General features: G+C 57.7%; 3 protein-coding genes across 9 annotated transcripts in view; 1 reads left to right on the forward strand and 2 right to left on the reverse strand.

Annotated features, from left to right (window-relative positions):
* PPIL6 (peptidylprolyl isomerase like 6) overlaps positions 1-4,416 on the reverse strand; it is a 33,106-nt gene extending 28,690 nt beyond the window's left edge. For all 4 annotated transcript variants that reach the window (XM_045865294.3, XM_045865292.3, XM_064597973.1 and 1 more), the window contains exons 1-2: positions 4,282-4,416; positions 741-836 (exon numbers count right to left, since the gene is read on the reverse strand). In XM_045865294.3, the coding sequence (XP_045721250.1) occupies positions 741-836; positions 4,282-4,416 (231 nt within the window). The remainder of the gene's footprint in view (positions 1-740; positions 837-4,281) is intronic.
* A 10-nt stretch (positions 4,417-4,426) lies between these two features.
* Positions 4,427-7,867, forward strand: SMPD2 (sphingomyelin phosphodiesterase 2). Its single transcript, XM_045865291.2, has 11 exons — positions 4,427-4,563; positions 4,715-5,087; positions 5,311-5,407; positions 5,527-5,603; positions 5,955-6,048; positions 6,192-6,281; positions 6,513-6,595; positions 6,724-6,856; positions 6,949-7,053; positions 7,212-7,365; positions 7,465-7,867. The coding sequence occupies exons 2-11, from the start codon at positions 5,038-5,040 to the stop codon at positions 7,848-7,850; spliced, it is 1,269 nt and encodes a 422-aa protein (XP_045721247.1). The 5' UTR covers positions 4,427-4,563; positions 4,715-5,037; the 3' UTR covers positions 7,851-7,867.
* Positions 7,868-8,004: 137 nt separating this feature from the next.
* Positions 8,005-19,151, reverse strand: MICAL1 (microtubule associated monooxygenase, calponin and LIM domain containing 1). Of its 4 annotated transcripts, none has more exons than XM_064597968.1 (25): positions 18,609-19,151; positions 16,718-17,028; positions 16,414-16,621; positions 16,040-16,144; positions 15,612-15,716; positions 15,336-15,491; positions 14,983-15,083; positions 14,073-14,330; positions 13,674-13,789; positions 13,354-13,480; positions 13,170-13,251; positions 12,507-12,642; positions 11,872-12,074; positions 11,670-11,758; positions 11,506-11,547; positions 11,251-11,334; positions 10,970-11,126; positions 10,610-10,686; positions 10,038-10,251; positions 9,807-9,904; positions 9,412-9,525; positions 9,196-9,289; positions 8,954-9,053; positions 8,778-8,851; positions 8,005-8,284 (listed from the first exon to the last, which is right to left on the reverse strand). In XM_064597968.1, exons 2-25 carry the CDS (start codon positions 16,973-16,975, stop codon positions 8,136-8,138), a joined length of 3,147 nt encoding a protein of 1,048 aa, XP_064454038.1. In that variant the 5' UTR covers positions 16,976-17,028; positions 18,609-19,151; the 3' UTR covers positions 8,005-8,135. The 4 variants fall into 4 exon arrangements, with proteins under 4 accessions (XP_064454038.1, XP_045721245.1, XP_054361468.1 ...); XM_045865289.3 differs by having other exon boundaries at positions 10,038-10,314; positions 18,609-19,149; XM_054505493.2 differs by having other exon boundaries at positions 10,038-10,314; positions 16,718-17,061; positions 18,609-19,149.
* Positions 19,152-19,326: the final 175 nt, after the last annotated feature.

Below are 19,326 nucleotides of genomic sequence, written 5' to 3' on the forward strand. Positions count from 1 at the left end.
GATAGGGTGGGGCAGGGAAACCAGGACTGGGTCTTCACGGCTCTGGGCCAGGGATGGCAAGCAGGAAGTGTACCCCATTCCCCAACAGGAGGTACGGCTGGGCCAGGATGCCACCTTAGAACTCTTTGTATCACATGTTCTAGGCAGAATTCCCAAATGATCAGGGTTGGTACCCGAGAGGAAACCTATCTGCCCTCCTTAGGCAGGCTCTGCTAGCCCTGGGGCCTGGGGTTCTCCAAGGGTGCTGTTAGTGGGGAGAAGGCAGAGAGGAAGCTTTAGTTAGGACAGGGCTGCCCTGTGGGAACTTGGTGCCTGTCATCAGAGCTCCATAGGCCACAAGCTCCCCCCCTCCCCTGCCCCGCACAAGCCCCACACTGTGTCTGTGCTGTAGACCACCAAGACCTTCCAAAGTAAGGACCACGAGTGCCAAGGTGTCACAGGAAGTGTGAGTAAGCAGTGTGCAGGGAGAGCGGCCTAACCATCAGCTGGGGTACATAGCAGCATTGAGAGTCCAAAACTTACCTTTATCACATGTCTTCCAAAAGAAAATCCTGTAAATATTTTACTTTTTCTTAAAATCAGCCTGGTAAAATGATTGAAATGATTTAGGAAAAGTATATAATTTAGAGAAATCAAATCAAGTTGCTCTAAAATCACTGCTCCAGTTTTTCCAAAACAATGCATAGATTAATAACTGAGGCAAAACTCTGTTCATTGCCCATACCCCAAATATTCTTTACCCGTTTTTTCTCCTGTAGATATTGATCCCATGCAAATTCTTGAAGAGGAACTACTATAGGATCTTCAAATTTGGATGGATAATTACTCTTCAGAGTCTAGGTTTCAAAATAGAAATAATTATTTTAGAGTAAGTTCTCTTTTAAGGTAGAAATCATTTCCCCCAATTTTTTATGGGGGCTTCAGGAGGTTTTATACAGTGCATACCCAGGCCACACAATCTGGCTTAGATGCCCCCAGAGGCCCCTGTGCTTACCTCCATTAATCCACTCCCCAGCTCATCCTGGGGCTCTGGCTTATTTGGTCTCTCATTTCTAGAGTATAAGCTCCTTGAGGGCCAAGACTATATCCTAGTTTTCCTATACTCCCACTGGCCTCAACATCTGGCACGTAGTGGACCATCCACACATAGCAAATGAATGAGGAAATGAACAAATAAATTTTGATTTGCCATGTTCTTTTAGGACCAGTTTTTCCCTAAATTAAACTCTTACTAAACTTTAGGGGATCTACAGATACTTTTTTTAATGAAAAGAAGATGTTACTTTATTTTAACTAGTGTTTTATCAGTTTCAGGTGTACAATCTAGTGATTCAACAATTCCATACATCACCTGGTACTCATCAGGACAAGTGACCTCCTTAATCCCCAGCCCCTGTTTAACCCATCCCCCTCCCTCTACAGATAACTTTAAACTAAAATAAATGTTATTATTTTAATTTATCGATATGTGGAGAATGCAAAAGGATATTGCTGTGGTTACACCCCTTGGGAAGAAGTGAAATAAATACTAAATATGTTTAGGTTTAGATACTGAGCATGTTTTGGTGTAACATACATTATTTTGTCTATACAAATCAGAGAAAATTCTTACTGGTTAACAATTCCTGTCAAAAAAACAAAGTTTTGCTTCCTGGTATGTTGCATTTTGCCTCCTGGTCAAGCGAGAGAAAGCAGAGGAGGCCCTAAGAGGCCTCACATTTCTGAGCGGGGCTGAGGAGGAGATCTGTCCCACAAGGAACAGTGACAACAGGCTGCTGCAGTGGGCACCTTCTCCACTAAGGATGCTGCTTAGTGGTCTGACTGTGGCCTAAAAGAGGACATTGGCCTGGCATGTTTCATTAGGGGTGGGTATTCCAAGGCGGAGAAAGCCCTTGGGACCAGGGGGAGCTGAAGAGGGCAATAGCAGTTGGGTCATTTCCTTCTTAGGCTCCTGCCCAACCAACAGATGATGATGTGTCCTTTGTCACAGTTCCAGGGTCCGTGCTTAGTTTGAGGCAATTGTGTTTCTAACGGGGGGGGGGGGGTACCATCTGGGATAACTAATAAGCCCAACAGTTTTCAAATTAAGCATCATCAGACTTTCTTCACAAGTTAGTGTCTAGAATGGACTACATCCAAATTAGAATCTATGTAATACTCTTCACAAATCTAAATCTCCGACAGTAAATTAGGTATTCAGGATTGCTTACCAAAGGATCATGTTGAGAAATTATTCAAAGCCATATCCTTTATTAAGGTCGAACTAACTCAATTTACACTGATAGGTTTTCATATTCAAATAGAGCTACAGTAGGCAAAAGCTCAAGAAAGGGAAAATTAACATTACTAATGTAACAAAGACATTGTTTTCTTGACTTAGCATCCTCTACAACAGGGGTTGGCAAACTGGCCAGCAGGCCAAATCTGCCTGTTTTCCTAAGACTTGAAAGCTAAGAAGAATTTTTAGATTTTAAGCAGTTGAAAAAGAAAAAAGAATCATCTTTCGTGTCATGTGAAATTATATGCAAGTCAAATTTCAGTATTTATAATTAAGTTTTATTGTTAAACCACCATTCATTTACATATTGTCTGTGGCCACTTTTGTACAAGGACACAGTCTAGTAGTCGTGACTGAGAGCCTATGGCCCTGAAGGCCTAATAATTTAACATCTAGGCTTTACAGAAAAAAATTGCCAACACCTTCTCTACAGTGTGGAGCAGGCACAAAAAACATGTGCCCTCAGAGAAGGAGCTAAAGAAAAACAAGGTAAAAAAATTCCTTAAATACAACTTGAGCCATAAACTTTATAGATCCCATCAGCCCAGCTAACAGCCCATAATTTCTACTTATTTTGATGATCCATGTATCGTTTTCAAAGACATTGCTTGTTCTCTTCCTCTTGATGTAAACTTCACCTGTTTCACAAATTAGTTACTGTGAAACTGAGCAAAGGAAACCTCACTTAAAATGGAGTCGGGAGGCCAGAAGGGGGAGCTCTCATGCTTTACCACCACCGCTCCTCAATTGCAGCCCCCAGCAGGTCAGGAAGAGACAAACCTTGTATTCCCAACAGGAATAAGTCTATTTTACTCCTCCAGCAGAAGGAAAGGAGAATGTCTCCTTGCTAAGCAACAAGCACAGCCAATACCACAATCAACCGGTGAGACTTTCACCACCCTGAACTCTCACTTTCTATCAGTGGAGTTTTCTTCAGAGCAACCCCTCCCAGCGTCCTCCTTTTCTCTGTAATGTACCTGTCCTTTGATCTCTCAGATTGCCTTTGGTTTGCCATAGCTTCTATGTCCCAAATTGCTATTCCTATGCTATTATCAAATAAACCCATTTTGATGGTAAAATAACTGTTTTACTTTTAAGGTCGACAGTTTATTTCTTCACTTGATATAATTACAAACTTTTCTTTAACTCTGCGGATTTAGAGCCGGCAGGAAGGCAGGAATTGCTTAAGATTTCTTCTATTTGAGAACATTTTGTGTCAGGTATCCAGCTGGATAGTTTGGGGTACACAAACATGGACAGGGCATGGTCCTAGAGTCTGGTGGGGTTTTGAAGGAGAGAATTTTGGCATAATCTTAACAGTAGCATTCCCGGAGTAAACCCCAAAGATGTGCTGAATTCTGCATTTCTCCTGCATTTGGGTAGTATGTGTGCTGCACCACGGCGGACCTGGCCAAGGTCCCCCAGTTGCTTAAAGTGTTTTTCCTTTTATAGCGTTCTGTGTGTTTACAAAGAAATACCTGGATTCTCCAAAGCACTTGTAGGTCATTTGTTGAGAATCCCTTAAGATCCTAATTCGATTGGAATGCAGTAAATGCTAGAGAAAATTTAGAGGGGGACCCAAAAAACTTCCCAAATGAAGTTTCCAAAAATCACTTAGGGAGGGAGTTCGTAAAAAGAAACAAACAAAAATCAGTAGTTATACGGTATCACTTCTTCCTAAATATTTTTTCATGAATTTTTAAAATCCATAACGCAAGTAAAAATTGATGTGGAAATAAAATAGGTGGATATCTAGAGGGGGGAATTACCCTCCCTCACCCAGCAAGGTTCTGAACTTTTCCTTCGCTCCGATCCCGCTTTAAAGGTAGCCCTTCTCGAAGTGGAACGTCCAGCCGACCCGACCCTGCCCCCTGGGAAGTACAGACGGAGCCTACTCGGACGGGACACATGCCTACCTCCCGGAACATCGACCTCTGTCACCAGGAGGCGCGAGACCGGGAACCCGGAAGGGCCACCCGCACGTGTGGTTTTCTCGCGGTTACCTCAGCAGCGCTCTTCGCAATCTGAAAGCTGGAGCTTTTGAAGAGCCCCACCACCTTCACCTGCAGCGGCTGCTCGGGCGGCGACTGCGAGCGGCACCGGGCCGACCTTGGCCGGCACTGCTCCGGGCTCGCCATGGCGGCGCTGGGGGACTGCTCCGAGCACAAACACTGCGCGTCGCCGGGGCAACCGCGCGGCCCCGCCCCCGTCTGCAGCTGGGAGGAAGGACGCGAGTGGGCCGGCGGCGACGGCCGGGTCTTCTCTCAACTTTGCGCCTGTTGCTGGTGAGCCGGCCGAGAGGCGGGAGAGGGCGCGCGGGCGGCCGTGGCCGGGGGACGGAGCTTCTGCGAAAAGGAACGGGGAGCTCCGCCGAAGCCCCGCGTGCCTCGGCCCGGCTGGCAGCCCACCGAACCCCCTCTGGTATCCCCCCTACAGGGACGCCGCGCGGCCCTCGTCTCCCGGCCGCGCCAGATTTCGCAGTAGATCGCCTTTCCGGGTTGGCGGGCAGCCAGTTGCGGGGGGGGGCGGGGGAAGGAGGGGGCAGTGGGCTGGTGGCCCGTGCGACGCGGAGTCGGACTCCGCCCAGGGCCTGAGCCGCGCGGGCTGGGAGGCCGGGGCCTTCCGGGGAGCACGGGGGCGGGGCCGGCCACCTGTGCGCACGGCCCCGGGAGGAGGCGCCGCCAGTCCGCACCGCTTCCAGCCGCAGCCGTCGCCGGCGAGGCGGTGTTGTCCAACGCCTGCGGAGCTCGCTGCTCGCCATGAAGCCCAACTTCTCTCTGCGACTGAGGATCTTTAACCTCAACTGCTGGTGAGAGCGCCCGCGGGGTGGGTCCGGGGCCACAGCTCCAGTCGCACCCACAGCCAGAGGACGGGAGCCTCCCTCACATCCGGGCCACGGCTCTACCCTGTCCTCCAGTCTCCGGGGGCGGGGGGCACCCGCACCTCCAGGCCCACACCGGCCCCGGCTCCCGCGGTGCACGGAGAGCGCAGCGCCTCCAGCCATCACCTTGCCTGGCCCTTCTCGTCCTCAGGGGCATTCCCTACCTGAGCAAGCACCGGGCCGACCGCATGAAGCGCCTGGGAGACTTTCTGAACATGGAGAGCTTCGACCTAGCTCTCCTGGAGGAGGTGGGCAGTGTGGAACTGGTGTGGAACCCTGACTGGGACGGGGTGGGGGGCGGCGGGGGACGCAGGAGGGGACGCTTCCCGGGGGGCGGGCAGGCAAGCATCCTCGCCTCTTCCCTCAGGTGTGGAGTGAGCAGGACTTCCAGTACCTGAGACAGAAGCTGTTGCCCACCTACCCAGCTGCACACTATTTCAGCAGGTGAGAAGCCTACCTAACCCGTCTGGAAGCTTGTTCTCAGATCGGGAAGCTTTCGGTCCTACCAGCCCTTCCCTATCCTGCCCGCATCCTCCTTCCTCTTTCCCAGAGCCCTCTCCTGTGGGTGTGGGTGCAAGAGTAGGTGGAACCGGGAAGATGTGCGCTCTTCAGCCCATCCCAAGCCTTATCAAGTCACTCTATCGTCCCACGGAGACTCTTGCTTTGAGCTTTGCTCTGGTGCTGATCTCAGCAAAAAACTGAGATAAAAAGTAGCTGATAGAGCTGGGAGAGGAGGGAGGGGAAGGCTGGGTCTCTTTCTGCTTTTCTGGCCGTTAATCAGGACTTGGTTTGCAGTGGTGTCATCGGCAGTGGTCTCTGCGTCTTCTCCAAACATCCTATCCAGGAATTCACCCAGCACGTCTACACCCTCAATGGCTACCCCTACATGGTAAGCCTTATGTCAGATTTCTTCCGCCTCCCTTTCCCACCCCCCAGTAACACATGGTAAAGGAGGCAGCCTTCCCCGGGCTGCAGGGGGTGGGCAGAAAGAGGGTGGCCATGCCCTGAGTTCCTGCTCCCTCCTGCCTGCAGATCCATCATGGAGACTGGTTCTGCGGGAAGGCTGTGGGGCTGCTGGTGCTCCATCTAAGTGGACTGGTGCTCAATGTCTATGTGACCCACGTGAGTGAAGCTGGCAGGGCTGGGATAGGCGGCCTGGTTCTGGGAGGGAGAGATGGGCCTCCTCTACTTGGGCTGCCTGAGGGTGAGCTTGGGGCCAGGATCTCCCAAGGTTACTGGGCAAGGTTTGCCCATTTTTTAACCAAGTATCATGCCAAGTGACAGACACAAGCATGATTTAGACCCTCAGATAGGGACCGTCTCATCTGCTATAACCTCACCTGTCTTGCTCAGCTCCATGCCGAGTACAATCGACAGAAGGACATCTACCTAACACACCGTGTGGCCCAAGCTTGGGAACTGGCCCAGTTCATCCAGTGTGTGAGCCTGGGCTTGGCAGGGGAAGTGGGATGGGCCAGGGGTTGAGGGGTGGTCAGGGCACCACTTAAAGGAGGGCAGAGCCGGTTGGGGAAGAACTCCTGCCTCACCAACCTGGTTCCCCCAGCCACACATCCAAGAAGGCCGATGTGGTTCTGTTGTGTGGCGACCTCAACTTGCACCCGAAGGACCTGGGCTGCCGCCTGCTGAAGGAGTGGACAGGGCTGCATGATGCCTACCTCGAGACCCGGGATTTCAAAGTGAGAACCCGCCTGATTATTTCCATGCCTACACCCTCAGCTTCTCTCCTCTTTCTCCCCTACGTCCTAGCATGAACCATCTATTCACTTAGGGCTCTGAAGAAGGCTGCACCATGCTGCCTGAGAACTGCTACGTCAACCAGCGGGAGCTAGAGCTATTTCCGTTTGGCATCCGCATTGACTACGTGCTGTATAAGGTCAGGCCTGTTCCCTCAGTGTGTCTTCACCCACCACGTCTCTGTCTTTCACCAGCTTGTGCTCATCTTTCGTCCAGCTAGTCTAGTCTAGTCACTGATGGCTGGAGAATGGGAGGAGGCCCTCAAAGATGTTTCTCTCTGGCCCTGACTTTTCCTAGGCGGTTTCTGGCTTTTACGTCTCCTGTAAGACTCTTAGAACCACTACAGGCCACGACCCTCACAGTGGCACCCCTCTCTCTGATCATGAGGCCCTGATGGCTACTCTGTGTGTGAGACACAGCCCCCCCCAGCACACCCCCAGCCCTACTCATGGTAAGTCACCCCACCCTCTCCCGGGGTCCCTCCCCACCACAAGGCAGCCCCTCCACTCTGACCCGCTCTCTCCTGCCCCACTGCCCTGCTTTATTCTAGGACCAGCAGAAAGGTCACGGTTGGTCAGTATATTAAAGGAGGCCTGGATAGAGCTGGACCTGGGCGTGGCTCAAGCTCGCTGGTGGGCCACTTCCGCCGGCTACGTGATCGGTCTAGGGCTGCTGCTCCTGGCCTTGCTGTGCGCCTTGGCAGCTGGAGGAGGGGTGAGGGAGGTTGCCATACTACTCTGGACTCCCAGTGTGGGACTGCTGCTGGGGGCAGGGGCGGTCTACGTCGTCCACACGCAGGAGGCCAAGGGCTTGTCTGGGGCTCGGGCTGAGCTCCAGCATGTGCTGGGAAGGGCAAGGGAGGCCCAGGATCGGGGCACAGAGTCTCCGCCAGCCCTGCTCCTGCAGCAGGAGGGGGATGGAACTGAGGAACAATAAAGTTTGACACTTTTGTGGCTCTGCCTTTTCCTTGTAGAGGCAGCGATTGGGGCCAAAGGTCATTGTGACTGTCATAATACAGATGGCTAAGCTCCTACATGTCTACCCTCCCTGCACACCCTGCCTCCCACCTGCAGGCAGCCTAAGCCCTGTCTGTGGCAGAAGCATTTTTATTGTAAACAGTGAGGCCTCCTCCCAGGCAGACCAGAGGAGCAGGGTAGCACAGTCCTGGGGTGAGGTGGTTTTCCGTGTAGGGATCTTAGAGGGCAGACAGCCCATTCTCTTTTAGCCCTGGGCCCCTGGCTCCAAGGCCAGCTCACTGAGCCTGCGTTCCTCCTGGAAGCGGATAAGTTCATCTCGCTGGTTCACCACATCCACCAGCTTCTTCAGGAGCTGGTCCTCAGCCTGCCGATCGGCAGGGGTCTTTAGGGCTCCTGAAGAAGACAACAAAGCTTAGAGAACAGGGACTTGGGCAGGGAGGCAGGAAAGGCACAGCTTAATCCCAGCCTATGTGACTTCCACGATTTGGGCTTTGTTTCCTCATCTGTAAGATTGGCTCTGTCCACACCAGTGGTTTGCTAGCACTCTTCAGCAGCACCATTTTTATTGTAGTCTAGATTGATAATACATACGATATATGTGCAATTTCTGTGCCCAGCATGGGGCTTGAAATCATGACCTTGAGATCAAGGGTCACACGGTCTTCCAGCTGAGCCAGCCAGGCGCCCCAGCAGCAGCACCATCTTTAAAGTAAGGAAGCTTAACGTAAAAGCCCAGCTGTGCAGCCCTGACTGAACTGAAGGCAAAGTAGGGGCTTGGAGCCCCATTCTCTGGCTTCCTCCTGAAATGCCTCAGAGGCACTCGGACTAGAGGACCATGTGCTTGGTCAGTATCCGAGGTCAGAGGCTGTGTGTATGGCCCACCTACCTTCCTGGTTTACGTAGCTTCGTAGCTCCTGGTCCAGCTGCCACTGTTCCTCCTGCAGGTTCAGCTCTTTCACCCTGTGGAGGGCAGGGGTTGAAGAGTCACAGCTGTCCAGGGTGCCCGAGGACCCAGCTGGGCTCTGGCTTCGGTGCCAACCGTCACCACCCACTGCCCCTTACGTGAGCATGAGCTCAGCTTCCTCCGCCAGTAGGTTGTTTTTCTTCTGAACGAGCTGTAGCAGCTGTTCCAGCCCCAGTGCCTTGTGCTGTTCTGGGGATCCTGACGGGAAGGAGGAATGGGCGAGGGGGGTCAGGTGTCAGGAGCATGAGGAGTGAAGCCTGCTGGGGACAAAGTCTGGTGGTCTGAGGGAGCGCTGGGAGGTGGAGGGATGTCGTAGCTTGTCCCTCCTGTCTTTACTCACTGCTCTGGCTTCTCAAGGCCAGCTCCACCTTCGTGCCCTCAGCCTCCAGCTCCCCTAGAGCAGTCTCAATTTCATTTAGTCGCCGCTGGACAGCCTGAGGGGCACAAGACAGAAGGCCCAGGAGTCTCTGGACTGCTCAAGTACAGAGCTCTGGAGAAACCCCAATTCCGCGTCAGAACTCTGACCCCATCAGAACGGCGAACCCGTAGACCTCACCTGGGCCTTGCAGAACCGCTTCATCTCCTCCTCCCTAGCGCGGCGCAACAGAGTCCGACGCCATGTTGGGTACTTGCTCATGGTGCCTGAGTTCTTGGCCAAGGTCAGCAGAGCCTATGGCAGGGTCAGGCCAGTCAGTCTGCCCCCCCCTCGCCTCCCCACCGTTGGATAGGGGCTGGAGAAGCGGGGTCAAAGCTTCCTGGGCTGGAGACACAGGGTAAGTTCTGGTAGAAGAGACAGGCTTAGAGACCTGAGTCAGATTGGGTGAGAAGACATTCTGAGAGACAGGCTCAGAGGAGGGAGCATTCTATAGGTTTTTCCTGTGGTGGGCAGTGAGGCATATTTAGAGGATGTGTGCTGGCTTCAGCGGGATAGGTGGCCAGGTTCCTTCTCACCTCCTCCGTGTCTGAGTGCAAAGCCACAGTTTCCTCTGCTTCCTTTTCCTCCTCACTGGAGGAGGGACTCTGTTCCTGCTCCTCCTCCATGGCCACAACTGCACAGAGGAGTAGACATGGCCTGGGCCCCACGGCCTCCCTTTCCATTCCCCAGCATTCCCCTTTTCAGGAATCCCAGTACCACCCACTGCATCCCCACCCTGGGTGAGCACGTCTGGGCAAAGCAGGTACCTTGAGAGCTCTGGACTGGCATTCCCCAACCTACAAAGCTGCCCTCCAGGGCCTGGCGGGCCAAGGCCGAGCAGCTGCGGGGAGGCTTGGGTGGAGGCTCCAGTTCCGGGTCAGGGGTCAGATTAAGGGAGGACAGCCGCTGGCGTTCTGGGCTGGAGAGGCGGATCAGCTGGCGGGTAGGCTGGCTGGGGTTTGGGACAGGACTGGTCCCCTCCTGGGGGACGACAGAAGTTGAGGGCCCCGATGGCATGCTATTTTCATCCGGTGTGGGGACGTCCTGGAAAAGCCACCATGTAGTCTGGTCAGTGACCTGCCCATTGTGGGGCCGAGGCTGCCCCTTTAGACAAATGTGGACCCTGTATTCACCCAAGTATTCATTCACTGATGCCGTTTACTGAACAGTGTTAGGCAGCGTTTGACACACTTGAGATACATCGGTAAGAAAAATCTCTGCCTTCATGGAGCTTTCCTTCCAAAGGAGAACATTCAGTTACCCCCAGCAAAGTCTGCTGGGCTTGGAGAGACCCCTTTACTCTTGCCCACACCCCAGCACACAGTTTCATAGTTTTTACCTGACTCTCAGGGCAGGGGTCAGTGCCATCCTCTTTGGGACCTGTCTGGGGCAGGTGCTGGAGGCAGTAGAAGTGTCCTGGGCAGGGTGGAGGAGGGGAGAAGACATGAGCCGTAGGCAGCCCGATGCCCAGATACTCCATTTATCAGCGAGGGCAGGGGTGACAGGACTTGATTCGCAGGTGAATTTCTGCTGGCCTCCTGGTTCCTTAGCCCCACATTTGGGGATTTGGAGGGGACAGAGAAGACCTTGAACTCAGGACAAGAGAGTGCCATCTTGCGCCTGTTGCCACCTTGTGCCCCAGACCCCAGTTGCCCTCCAGTTTCAAGTTCCTTGCCCCCCGACGGCCAGGCCCGCTTACCGTCTCCTGGGTGCTGCCCGTAGCCACCGGGCCACAATATGGCCTCACAGCTGTGGCAGCGGAAGCAGCTCCGGTGAAAGAAACGGCCATCGGCACAGGAGCGTTCCAGGACGTAGAGGTGTTCCCCACAGAGTGCACACAGGTCCCCGGCACCAGCCTGCACCAACCCCCAGACCACAGGGTCCGCTGGAGTCAAGGCCAGTGGCCAAGATTGTCCTCCTTGAAACACCCCTTCTTGCCCTCCCCAGGCCTCTGTCTGCAGACAGGGCCCACTTTCTCACCTCCTGGTGTTGGGATGGGGGTGTCGGGGGTACACCAGACTCCGGGACAGGTGGCTCCTCGGTACTTGGGGTCTTAGCCTCTACCTAAGGAGGTAAGTGCTCAGGGAGGGAGGTGGAGGGGCAGGAGGGGCTGGAGAGTGGCTATGTGTGCAGAACAGAAAAATCTGAAAGATGTGAGCCAGGAAGGGAACCTGGATAGGGGGGTTATAGGATGCAGGAAAGAGCAGGGGCCTCTGCAGCCCTACATGCATTTACCTCCAGGCGCAGCTTCTTGCCACCAGTATCCTCCCCATTTTCCTGCAACAAGTCCTACACTCGGCATGGGGCTCTGAGCTACAGCCCTACTCCCATTAGGAATGTCCTCCCCATCACCCCAGGGACCCCCACTGCCCAGCTCCAACCCTGCCCAGACTCGCCACCTGGGCCCGGGTCCGTTGCAGGGTCCTCTGCAGTTTGCCAAGGAATAGCACAGCACTGGGGGTCCCGGGAAAGCCTTGGCTGGCAGGGCCTGCGGGGGGGGGGGGTGTCCAAGTGGGTGGTGAATCAGTGCTGTATGTCCTGAACGGACAGCCACGGCCCGGCCCGGGGTGCCGCTCCCAGCTGTCCCTCCCCCGCACCTACCCTGCAGGCCACCTGGGCTGTGGGGCACGTTCTTGAAGGTGCTATGGAATTGGCTGAGGTATGCGATGAGGCCCAGTGGGTCGCTCCCTGCCACCACCGCCTTTGCGGACAGCATGGGCGTGATGCCCAGCTCATACTCCGCAATCTTTAGTGCCCAAGCAGTGGCTTCCAGGGCCCCCAGCCCTTGCAGCTCTGACGGTTCCCTGTGGGGTGTCGGGGAGAAAAGCCAATGCAAGACCAGCACCTGACCCCACTGAAGGGGGAGAGGATGAGGAGTGAGTAGCGGGCAGGGGCTAGTGGGGCCCAAGGGAGGACAGGGCATGAGGGGTTTATGCTCTGCTATACACCCACCCCCCGGCTCCCCACCCGCCCACCAACAACTTTCTGGCCTTGGGGGGCTCCCTACTGAATGCATCTGACTCCCACAAGACTCAGGGAGGGGCAGTGACTTGGGCACAAAGACTACCAGCAAATGATGGCACTGGCGCCCTCAACCGGGGGTGACCCCTACACAGTGCCCGCCCCCCCCCCCCCCCCCCCCCGCCCCAGTCCCCGCTGCCGGAGGTGGGGGGAGGGGGCAGAGGCACGAGAGAGGTGTGGCCTGCCAGGGACCGCTGAGCCTGATCTGAACTCACAGCAGGCCGGGCCGCAGCCGGTGCAGCAGGGCGCACAGGGCCCGCCCGTCAGCCCAGGAGGAGGACAGGTCGGTGACGTGGACGCCCGGGTACCCAGCGGTCTGCTCCTGGCACCAGCGCAACAACTCCTGGCTGCCTGCCGAGCCCGAGAGAGGAGGCTGTGCTGCACCCCGGGGCGCCGGCTCCACGCGCGCCCAGTGCCCGGGGCTCAGTCTGGGGGGGGCGGGGGGGGAGAGGGGGGAGAGGCAGGGCCCATCCCTACAGGGGCACCAACTCAGTGCTCACTGAGCAGCACTGCCTTCATCCCAGTTGTCTCCTGGAATAAAGTGGACGAACGAGTCGAGTGGTAGCACTGCTAGCCAGAAGAGGGCGGGAGGCTGTGAACCGAGGGACGGGGGAGGCCCGGAGGCTCAAAGGGAGGGCGGGTCTGCGGCCTGCAAGGCTGGGAGGGCTCTGGAGGGGGTGTGGCGACACGCGTCTGGCGCACGGATGGGCCCCGCTCGGCGCTCCGCTGCCCCGGCACCTCCTGGAGGCCCCGGACTTGCCCACCATCCACCCTCCAGCCCGGGGCTGCCGCTGTGCCGGTGGCTGGTGCTGGCGCCACACTGGGTGGCGAATATTTTGGGCAACCCCCCCACCCCCTGCCGAGGAAGGCTTGCTCACCCGTGGCTGGATTTCCGCCGTCTATCTTGTCGCTGTTCCTCCTCACAGGCTCCTTGGCTGCCACGTCATACAGGTCTCGTACCTAAGGCGGCCCCTTTCAGGTCTCCAGACAGGCTGACCACCCGCCTCAGCCCTTGGGTAGGGGCCTGCCCTGGGGAGTCCGGTGGGTGCCAGGGGGTCTGACCTGATTGGGAGTCACCGCCCGGAGGTTCAGGGTGGGGTAGCGGGTGGCTGGGTCCAGCCCGTACTGCGCCACGTTGCGGTGCATGTTTTCTGGGGAGGTCTGGGAGAGGAGCTGGTACAAGCTCTCCCTGAGGGAGTAAGTGTGAGGGCAGGGGCTCGTGTGGGAGGGCACCCATCAGCACCCACCCCTCGAGAACTGCCAGGCCTTCCTGGATTCTCTCACCCATGCCCCCCATCTATTCACCCAGAACCCCCCACCCTCTTCCTGATCCTTGTCCTGTTTCTAGCCCTGCCCTCCCCACCCCCCAACTCGGGCCTCACCGCTCAGCCAACACTTCTAGGGGCCCAGCACCCTCTGCCCACCGCTTCACCATCCAGGCGGCATCAAAGGCTGCCAAGAAGCCCCGAGCCACTCCAGTGCCCAGGGGCCAGAAGGGCTGCAGGGGCAAAAAGATAGGGAACAGTTCAGTGAGAGTCCAACAGGAGTGCCCAAGCCCTGATGCCCCCCAAATCATAGCTGAGGGGGGCCCCACACCACACCAAGCAGCCCTCAGCTCCTCCCCACAACCAGCAAACCTTTTCACCCCCTCCTTCCTAGGAGGCAACCTTCCTCCCCCCAACCATGGAACCCCTGCACCTCTTTACAAGGAGTTCCCGTTTCTGGAAGCCCCAGGAAGCTCAACCTCTCCCCCCCCATTCAGGGAGCCCTGGCCCCCTCACCTCCACCAGGCAGTCCCCCACCAGCCCCAGCAGCAGGCGGGCGCCATGCTTCTCCTGCACTCGAGCAGAACTCTCTGCCCGCATCATGCTTGTGAAATCAAAGGCAGAGATGTCAGGCCGCCCGTGGGCGTCCCGGGCAAACTCCAGCTTCCCGAGCTTGCCGTGGGTGGCGAAGTCAGCAGCTGCCCGGACGAAGCGCTGCAGAGCCTCGGGCACCACATTGGCGCTGCCCAACAGCCGGTCGATCTCCGGCCAGTCCTACAAGCCAACAGAGCAGAACCAGCAGGGTAACTGGGCTGGACTAGAATCTGAACATCCTGCCTCCCCACCCTCCAGCAGCTTCCTCAGCACTCCCCCTGCTGCTGGGGCTCCCCGCCCCCAAGGCCCAGTTCCATTACTGTTACTGTGCACTTGTTTTGGGTAAGACCTGAACTTCTCAGCCTCAGTTTCCCCATCATTTAGAGATGACATACCTAACTCCCCGAGGTACTCATGAGAATTCAGATGAGAAAATGCACGTAAAGTTCTCATCACAATACCTAGCACATAGTAGGTTTTCAACTAGTTCGTTCAGCAAATATTTACCAGGTGCTGACTACGCACCAGGTACCATTCTAGGTGCGGGGCATCTTCAGCAAGCAAAAAGGGCAAAGAGACAAAACCCCTGCCCTCGTGGAGCTTACATACGTAACTCTGTGGCTGGTAGCAGGTGTTTAGCCCAGAATATGGTTCAGGTTGTCCTGTAAACCCCAGGGGAGAAGGGCTTGCTGAGGTGGAGAAAATGTCAGGGCAACGGCAGAAGAGGACAGTCTCCCTCCACACCAGGGGGAGACACTGTGTCCAGGGCTGGCCTCCACCTCGCAGGGCCCACCGCCCAGCCCCTCCCTCCCTGCCCGGGCCCGGGCCCCACCTGACGCAGCACCCCCAGCCGCAGCAGGCACTGCTTCTTGGCTGTCATCACAAAGTAGTGGGTGTCATCCTTATAGTACACGATGTTCTCCAGATCAATGCCTGCGGGGACACCACCGGGGGGGGGGCGAGATGCGTCTCCTCCTCATTCTGTGTCACCTCTCCAAACACCCAGCCGTGCCTGACCTCTGAGAGCTGGGGTCACAGTTTAGACTGCGGTGGGTGCCCCCTACACAGGGGCCCAGGAGTTCTGGTGGCACAATGGGCCCTCTGTCCCAGGCCCACGAGGGAGAGGGAGGAACCAACCCACAGTCAGCTGGAGGGAGGGGAGACCCTGTGAGAGGGTGTCCCGACCTGTGGCTTTGAGCAGACTCTGGAAGAAGCTCTGATTGTAGATCCTGGCCACGCCGCTGATCTCAGGCACCTGCGTCTCTTCCATTGTGCGTCCATTCACAAAGTTGACCGTGATGCCAATGGCCAGTTTGCCACGCATTTCTCGCACTGTGAAGCCTAGAAGTGGGGGCAAGTGAGGGTCGGTAGGTATCAGCAAGAGAATGAGGGGCATAACAGCCTAGAAGGGCGCAGGAGGAGCCTAAGATGCTGGCTTCTTCGAAGGAAGGGGTCACTCACCTTCAGGGACGAATTTACCTCCGGCAGCAGAGATGAGAACATCAAATTCATAGTTGGCCAGTTGGGCTGGGGGGCTGGGCTGGAGCTGGGCACGCCAGCCACTCCCTGGGGCAGAAGGTGTGAGAGGCACAAAGGTGTGGGTGTCTGAAGGGGCCTGTACATTCCCAGGACAAGCCAAGGAAACAAACAAATGCGTGAAGCCCTTTGCAGTTGACAGTTTAGCAAGCAATGACACATTGTCTATCAACTTAAGCCTTCAAAACAGCTGTGGAAAGTAGGTAAGGAAGGACATATTTTACAGATGCTCAAAATGAGGCTCAGTGTGGTTGCACAAGGGCGACTAAGTTGACTCCCAATCCCACCCTTTTTCTTCCACGGGCCAAGATATCCTTGGCAGATGGGAGTCTGGGGAGCAGAGAGGTACTTACCCTTTTTGGGAGGGGGCTGGAGGCCGGTGAAAGTGACACCCCAGTGAATTTCCACCCCGAGCAGTAATGCCACTTTCAACAAAAGCAGCTGAAGCTGCCGGATGCCTGGAAGGGAGAGGAGATTAGGAACAGGGGCCCCAGGGACGCAGCACAGGGCCCCCAAGCACCAGTGGGCTCCCGGTCAGAGCTGGAAGAGGTCTTACAGGTCCCTCGGGTCCACTGCCCATTTTGCAGATGAGGAACGTGAGTCCTGCAGGTCCCCTGGCTAAAGTGCATCTTGTCCCCTCTGCCTCTTGGCCGTCCCAGCAGCCCCCCACTGGCCTGTCTGTAGGCCCAGGCTCACCCGCCCCTCTAGGCCACCAGGTGGTGCTCACTGATGTGGTCCAGGGTCCCTGTGCAGAAGCGCCCATAGAACTTCTTGGCGCCAAGTGCCCTAAGGTCATGGATGGTGAAGGGCCAGAGGTGCAGCACGTTGTGGCGCGAGAACTTGGTGCGCTTCTCCACCAGCACCACACGGGCCCCCAGCAGGGCCAGCTCCGCAGCCGCCCGCAGCCCACAGGGTCCAGCACCCACCACCAGGCACTGCGAACACACAAGGCAGTATGGGCATGGCATCCCGTCTCCCTCCTCTGACTCCCCCCAGCCGTCCAAGCCCCGTCCCAGGCAGCGTGTGTCCACCTTGGTGTTGGTGCAGGCCCGGCCCTGCTGGTAGACGGGCTGGCCTGCTCGCTTGTCCAGCTTGGCCCACAGCGACTTGGCACTCCAGTAGTTGAGCTGGGCCTTCATCTTGCGGTACTGGGGTAGGCCCCCACCGGGCTCTAGCCCTAGGGCCTCGCATAGCCCCTGGAAGCTGCTCAGCACATCCTGGCACAGCTGGGCCTGCAGGAAGCTCTCAAAGTGGGCATGCGCTGGGTTGGTGGAGGTGGGTGAAGCCATGGAGGCGGCCGAGGCTCCCAGGCAGGGAGCTCCCCAGCAGAGGCCTGCAGCTGCTGGAGAGGAGGAGGGAAGAGAAGGGGAGGAGGCTGGAGAAAGGTAGAAAGGAAAAGGATGGGGAGGAGAAGAAAGCAGGCTGGTGTCCCCAGGGGGCTCTGCGTCCACCCCTGATTGGCTCTGCTCTCTCCTCTCCCCCAGCCCACTCCCAATCTGCTCCAGAGACAACTGCTCTTCCTTCCACTCCAAGTGAAATTTGCCAAATTTGGAAGTGAAAAATCAGCAGTCTTGGGCACAGGGGGCAGGAGGGAAGACAGGGAGCCTCCAGCTCAGCTTTCCTGTCCAGGGAGCTCCAAGCTCCCCTCCATCTCTGGGGCACTGGGCACAGGAATTCCGACCCTGCCTTGATGGGACCCCGGAAGCTGGGCATGGCAGAATATCTCAGACGTGGAGAGGGCAGGCAGCCGGGAGGAGAGTTTTCCTTGCCGGGCAGAGAGAGACAGACCTAATACCTGCAATCCCAGCTGCTCTCCCCTCTGGAGACCCTCCACACCTCCCTGTGCGGGCACCCCTCGGGGACCCCAGTGCCCCACTAAGCGTGGCGTATGTCTCATGCCAGGAGCAAAGCTGTCCTCCCTAGAACCCGTGATTGCCTCCTGAGGAGGAGGAGACCATCTCTAACTCCCTAGGTTCCCGTTCCCACTACCCAAACCCCTCAACAAACAACCCAGAGGATGTTGCGACTGCCTGAGGTGACAGAGGACTGGGTCTATTTCTGACTCACTGTGGTCAGAACACTTCCCCTGTGACTGCGGCTGCTCGGGTGGGCCTCGAGAGCGGTCGGGGGAGGGGAGGGTGGCGACAGCCTGGGTTCGCTCCCCCCAGCTTCCTCCCACTCGCAGCGACGCCCCGCCCCACCCCACCCCCCACCCCGGGCGCCGGGGCCGCTCTCCCAGGAATCTCCCGAGACAAGGCCTCCCTTTGTGCCCCTCTCCCTCGCTCGAGCCCCCACGCAACTTGAGGGGTGTCGAGTGGGGGCCTTCTCACGCTGGGACCGGGAGAAATAAGAGGGTGCGGAGGTCGGGGTTGCCCACGGGGTTATTAGGTGGCATCGATGGGGACAGGTCCTTGGAGCTGACCCCCGCGCGCACTCGGCCACCCCACCGGACCCGGCTGGAGCCCAGCGGGCCGGGCCGAGGGAGGAGGAGACTAAAGTTACCCGCTGCGGGTCACCTGGATGCGGGCAGCCGGAACATCAATCAGGAAGGGCAAAGGTCTCTCTTGAGGGTTCGGGGAATGGAAGGAGGAAGATCTCAGAGAAGGGGTAGAGAGGGGCGACTCAGCCTGGAAAGGCCAGGACAAAGGATGTGCGGGGTGGGTGGGGGGGGGGAGAGCAGTGTGGAAGGATGGAGAGGGAGCTGGACCACTGGCACCGGGGTGAGTGGGGCGGGGGGTGGACATCCACGCTCTGGACGCGAAAGTCTGGAGACGGGCTGAGCAGGGCGGGGGCGAGGGGAGACGGGCCGGACCCGCCAGGAGGAGTTCCCGAGCGCCCGGGACGGCGCTTCCCCGGAAGCGAGCCCCCGCCCCCACCCCCGGCGGGCAGGGGGCGCGCAGCTGGCGCCGCGGGACGACTTACCGGGCCTCCGGCGGGCGGGGAGGGCCGCTTCCCGCCCCGCGGGCGTCTCCGACCAGGCGGGTGGGGGAGGGCGGGGGCGGACGAAGGGGAGCCGAAGGAGACGCGGAGGGAAAGCGGCGGACGCGGGGCGGCGCGCCGGCTGCGCCCGGCCGGGGAGTTCGGCGGGGTGTGGGCTTCGGCGCCGCGCGCGGGGCCCGAGAGGCTTTATTCGCGCCTCATTAGCATCTCATTACCCCGCGATCCCGGGCTCGGGGCAGCTCCAGGGCTGCCTACGTCTGCTGGGTGGTGCCCGAGGGCGTGGCGCTGCGGACGCCTTGTTCCGCGTGAGGGTCGGACACCCGGGCGGGGCTGGCGGGGGCCGAGGAGCTCAGGCTCTGGGGCTCCCGGCTGCATCCCGGTGCCCGCGTGTGCGGAGCTAGCCCATCCCGGGCGGGCGAGGCCACCCGCTCTCGCGCGGTACCGACTCTGCGAGCCGCTTCCGAGCGCCCGGCGGGTAGGGCGCTCGGGCTGGGCAAGAAGTTTGCAGAAGCTGGCGGGTCCGTAGGTGCTCTCTTCACCCCTCCTACCAGGAGATCCACGGCCCGGCCAGGGCTCCCACGATGGATCCGCCTCGAGGATCGGGATCCGCCTCCCCTGCGACAAGTCTGCCCCTAGACCCGGGCTGAGGGCGATGGGCACGGATTAAAGTCCTGGGAACTTGGCAGTCGGCAGCTTCCAT

This window comes from Mirounga angustirostris, unplaced genomic scaffold (assembly GCF_029215605.1).
Source record: "Mirounga angustirostris isolate CCGP_5_RB_7025 unplaced genomic scaffold, mMirAng1.0.hap1 SCAF_8, whole genome shotgun sequence".
In the NCBI taxonomy this organism is placed as follows: domain Eukaryota; kingdom Metazoa; phylum Chordata; class Mammalia; order Carnivora; family Phocidae; genus Mirounga; species Mirounga angustirostris.

Excerpts from the sequence above, each read along its gene's own strand:
- SMPD2 (XM_045865291.2), top strand. The coding sequence starts at position 5,038 with ATGAAGCCCAACTTCTCTCTGCGACTGAGGATCTTTAACCTCAACTGC. Across the intron at positions 5,088-5,310 it reads ATCTTTAACCTCAACTGCTG|GGGCATTCCCTACCTGAGCA; the intron begins GTGAGAGCGCCC and ends TCTCGTCCTCAG. Across the intron at positions 6,049-6,191 it reads TCAATGGCTACCCCTACATG|ATCCATCATGGAGACTGGTT; the intron begins GTAAGCCTTATG and ends TCCTGCCTGCAG.
- MICAL1 (XM_045865289.3), bottom strand. The coding sequence starts at position 16,975 with ATGGCTTCACCCACCTCCACCAACCCAGCGCATGCCCACTTTGAGAGC. Across the intron at positions 12,643-13,169 it reads CGGCGGAAATCCAGCCACGG|GCAGCCAGGAGTTGTTGCGC; the intron begins GTGAGCAAGCCT and ends CGGGCTCGGCAG. Across the intron at positions 11,335-11,505 it reads GCAAGAAGCTGCGCCTGGAG|GTAGAGGCTAAGACCCCAAG; the intron begins GTAAATGCATGT and ends TTACCTCCTTAG.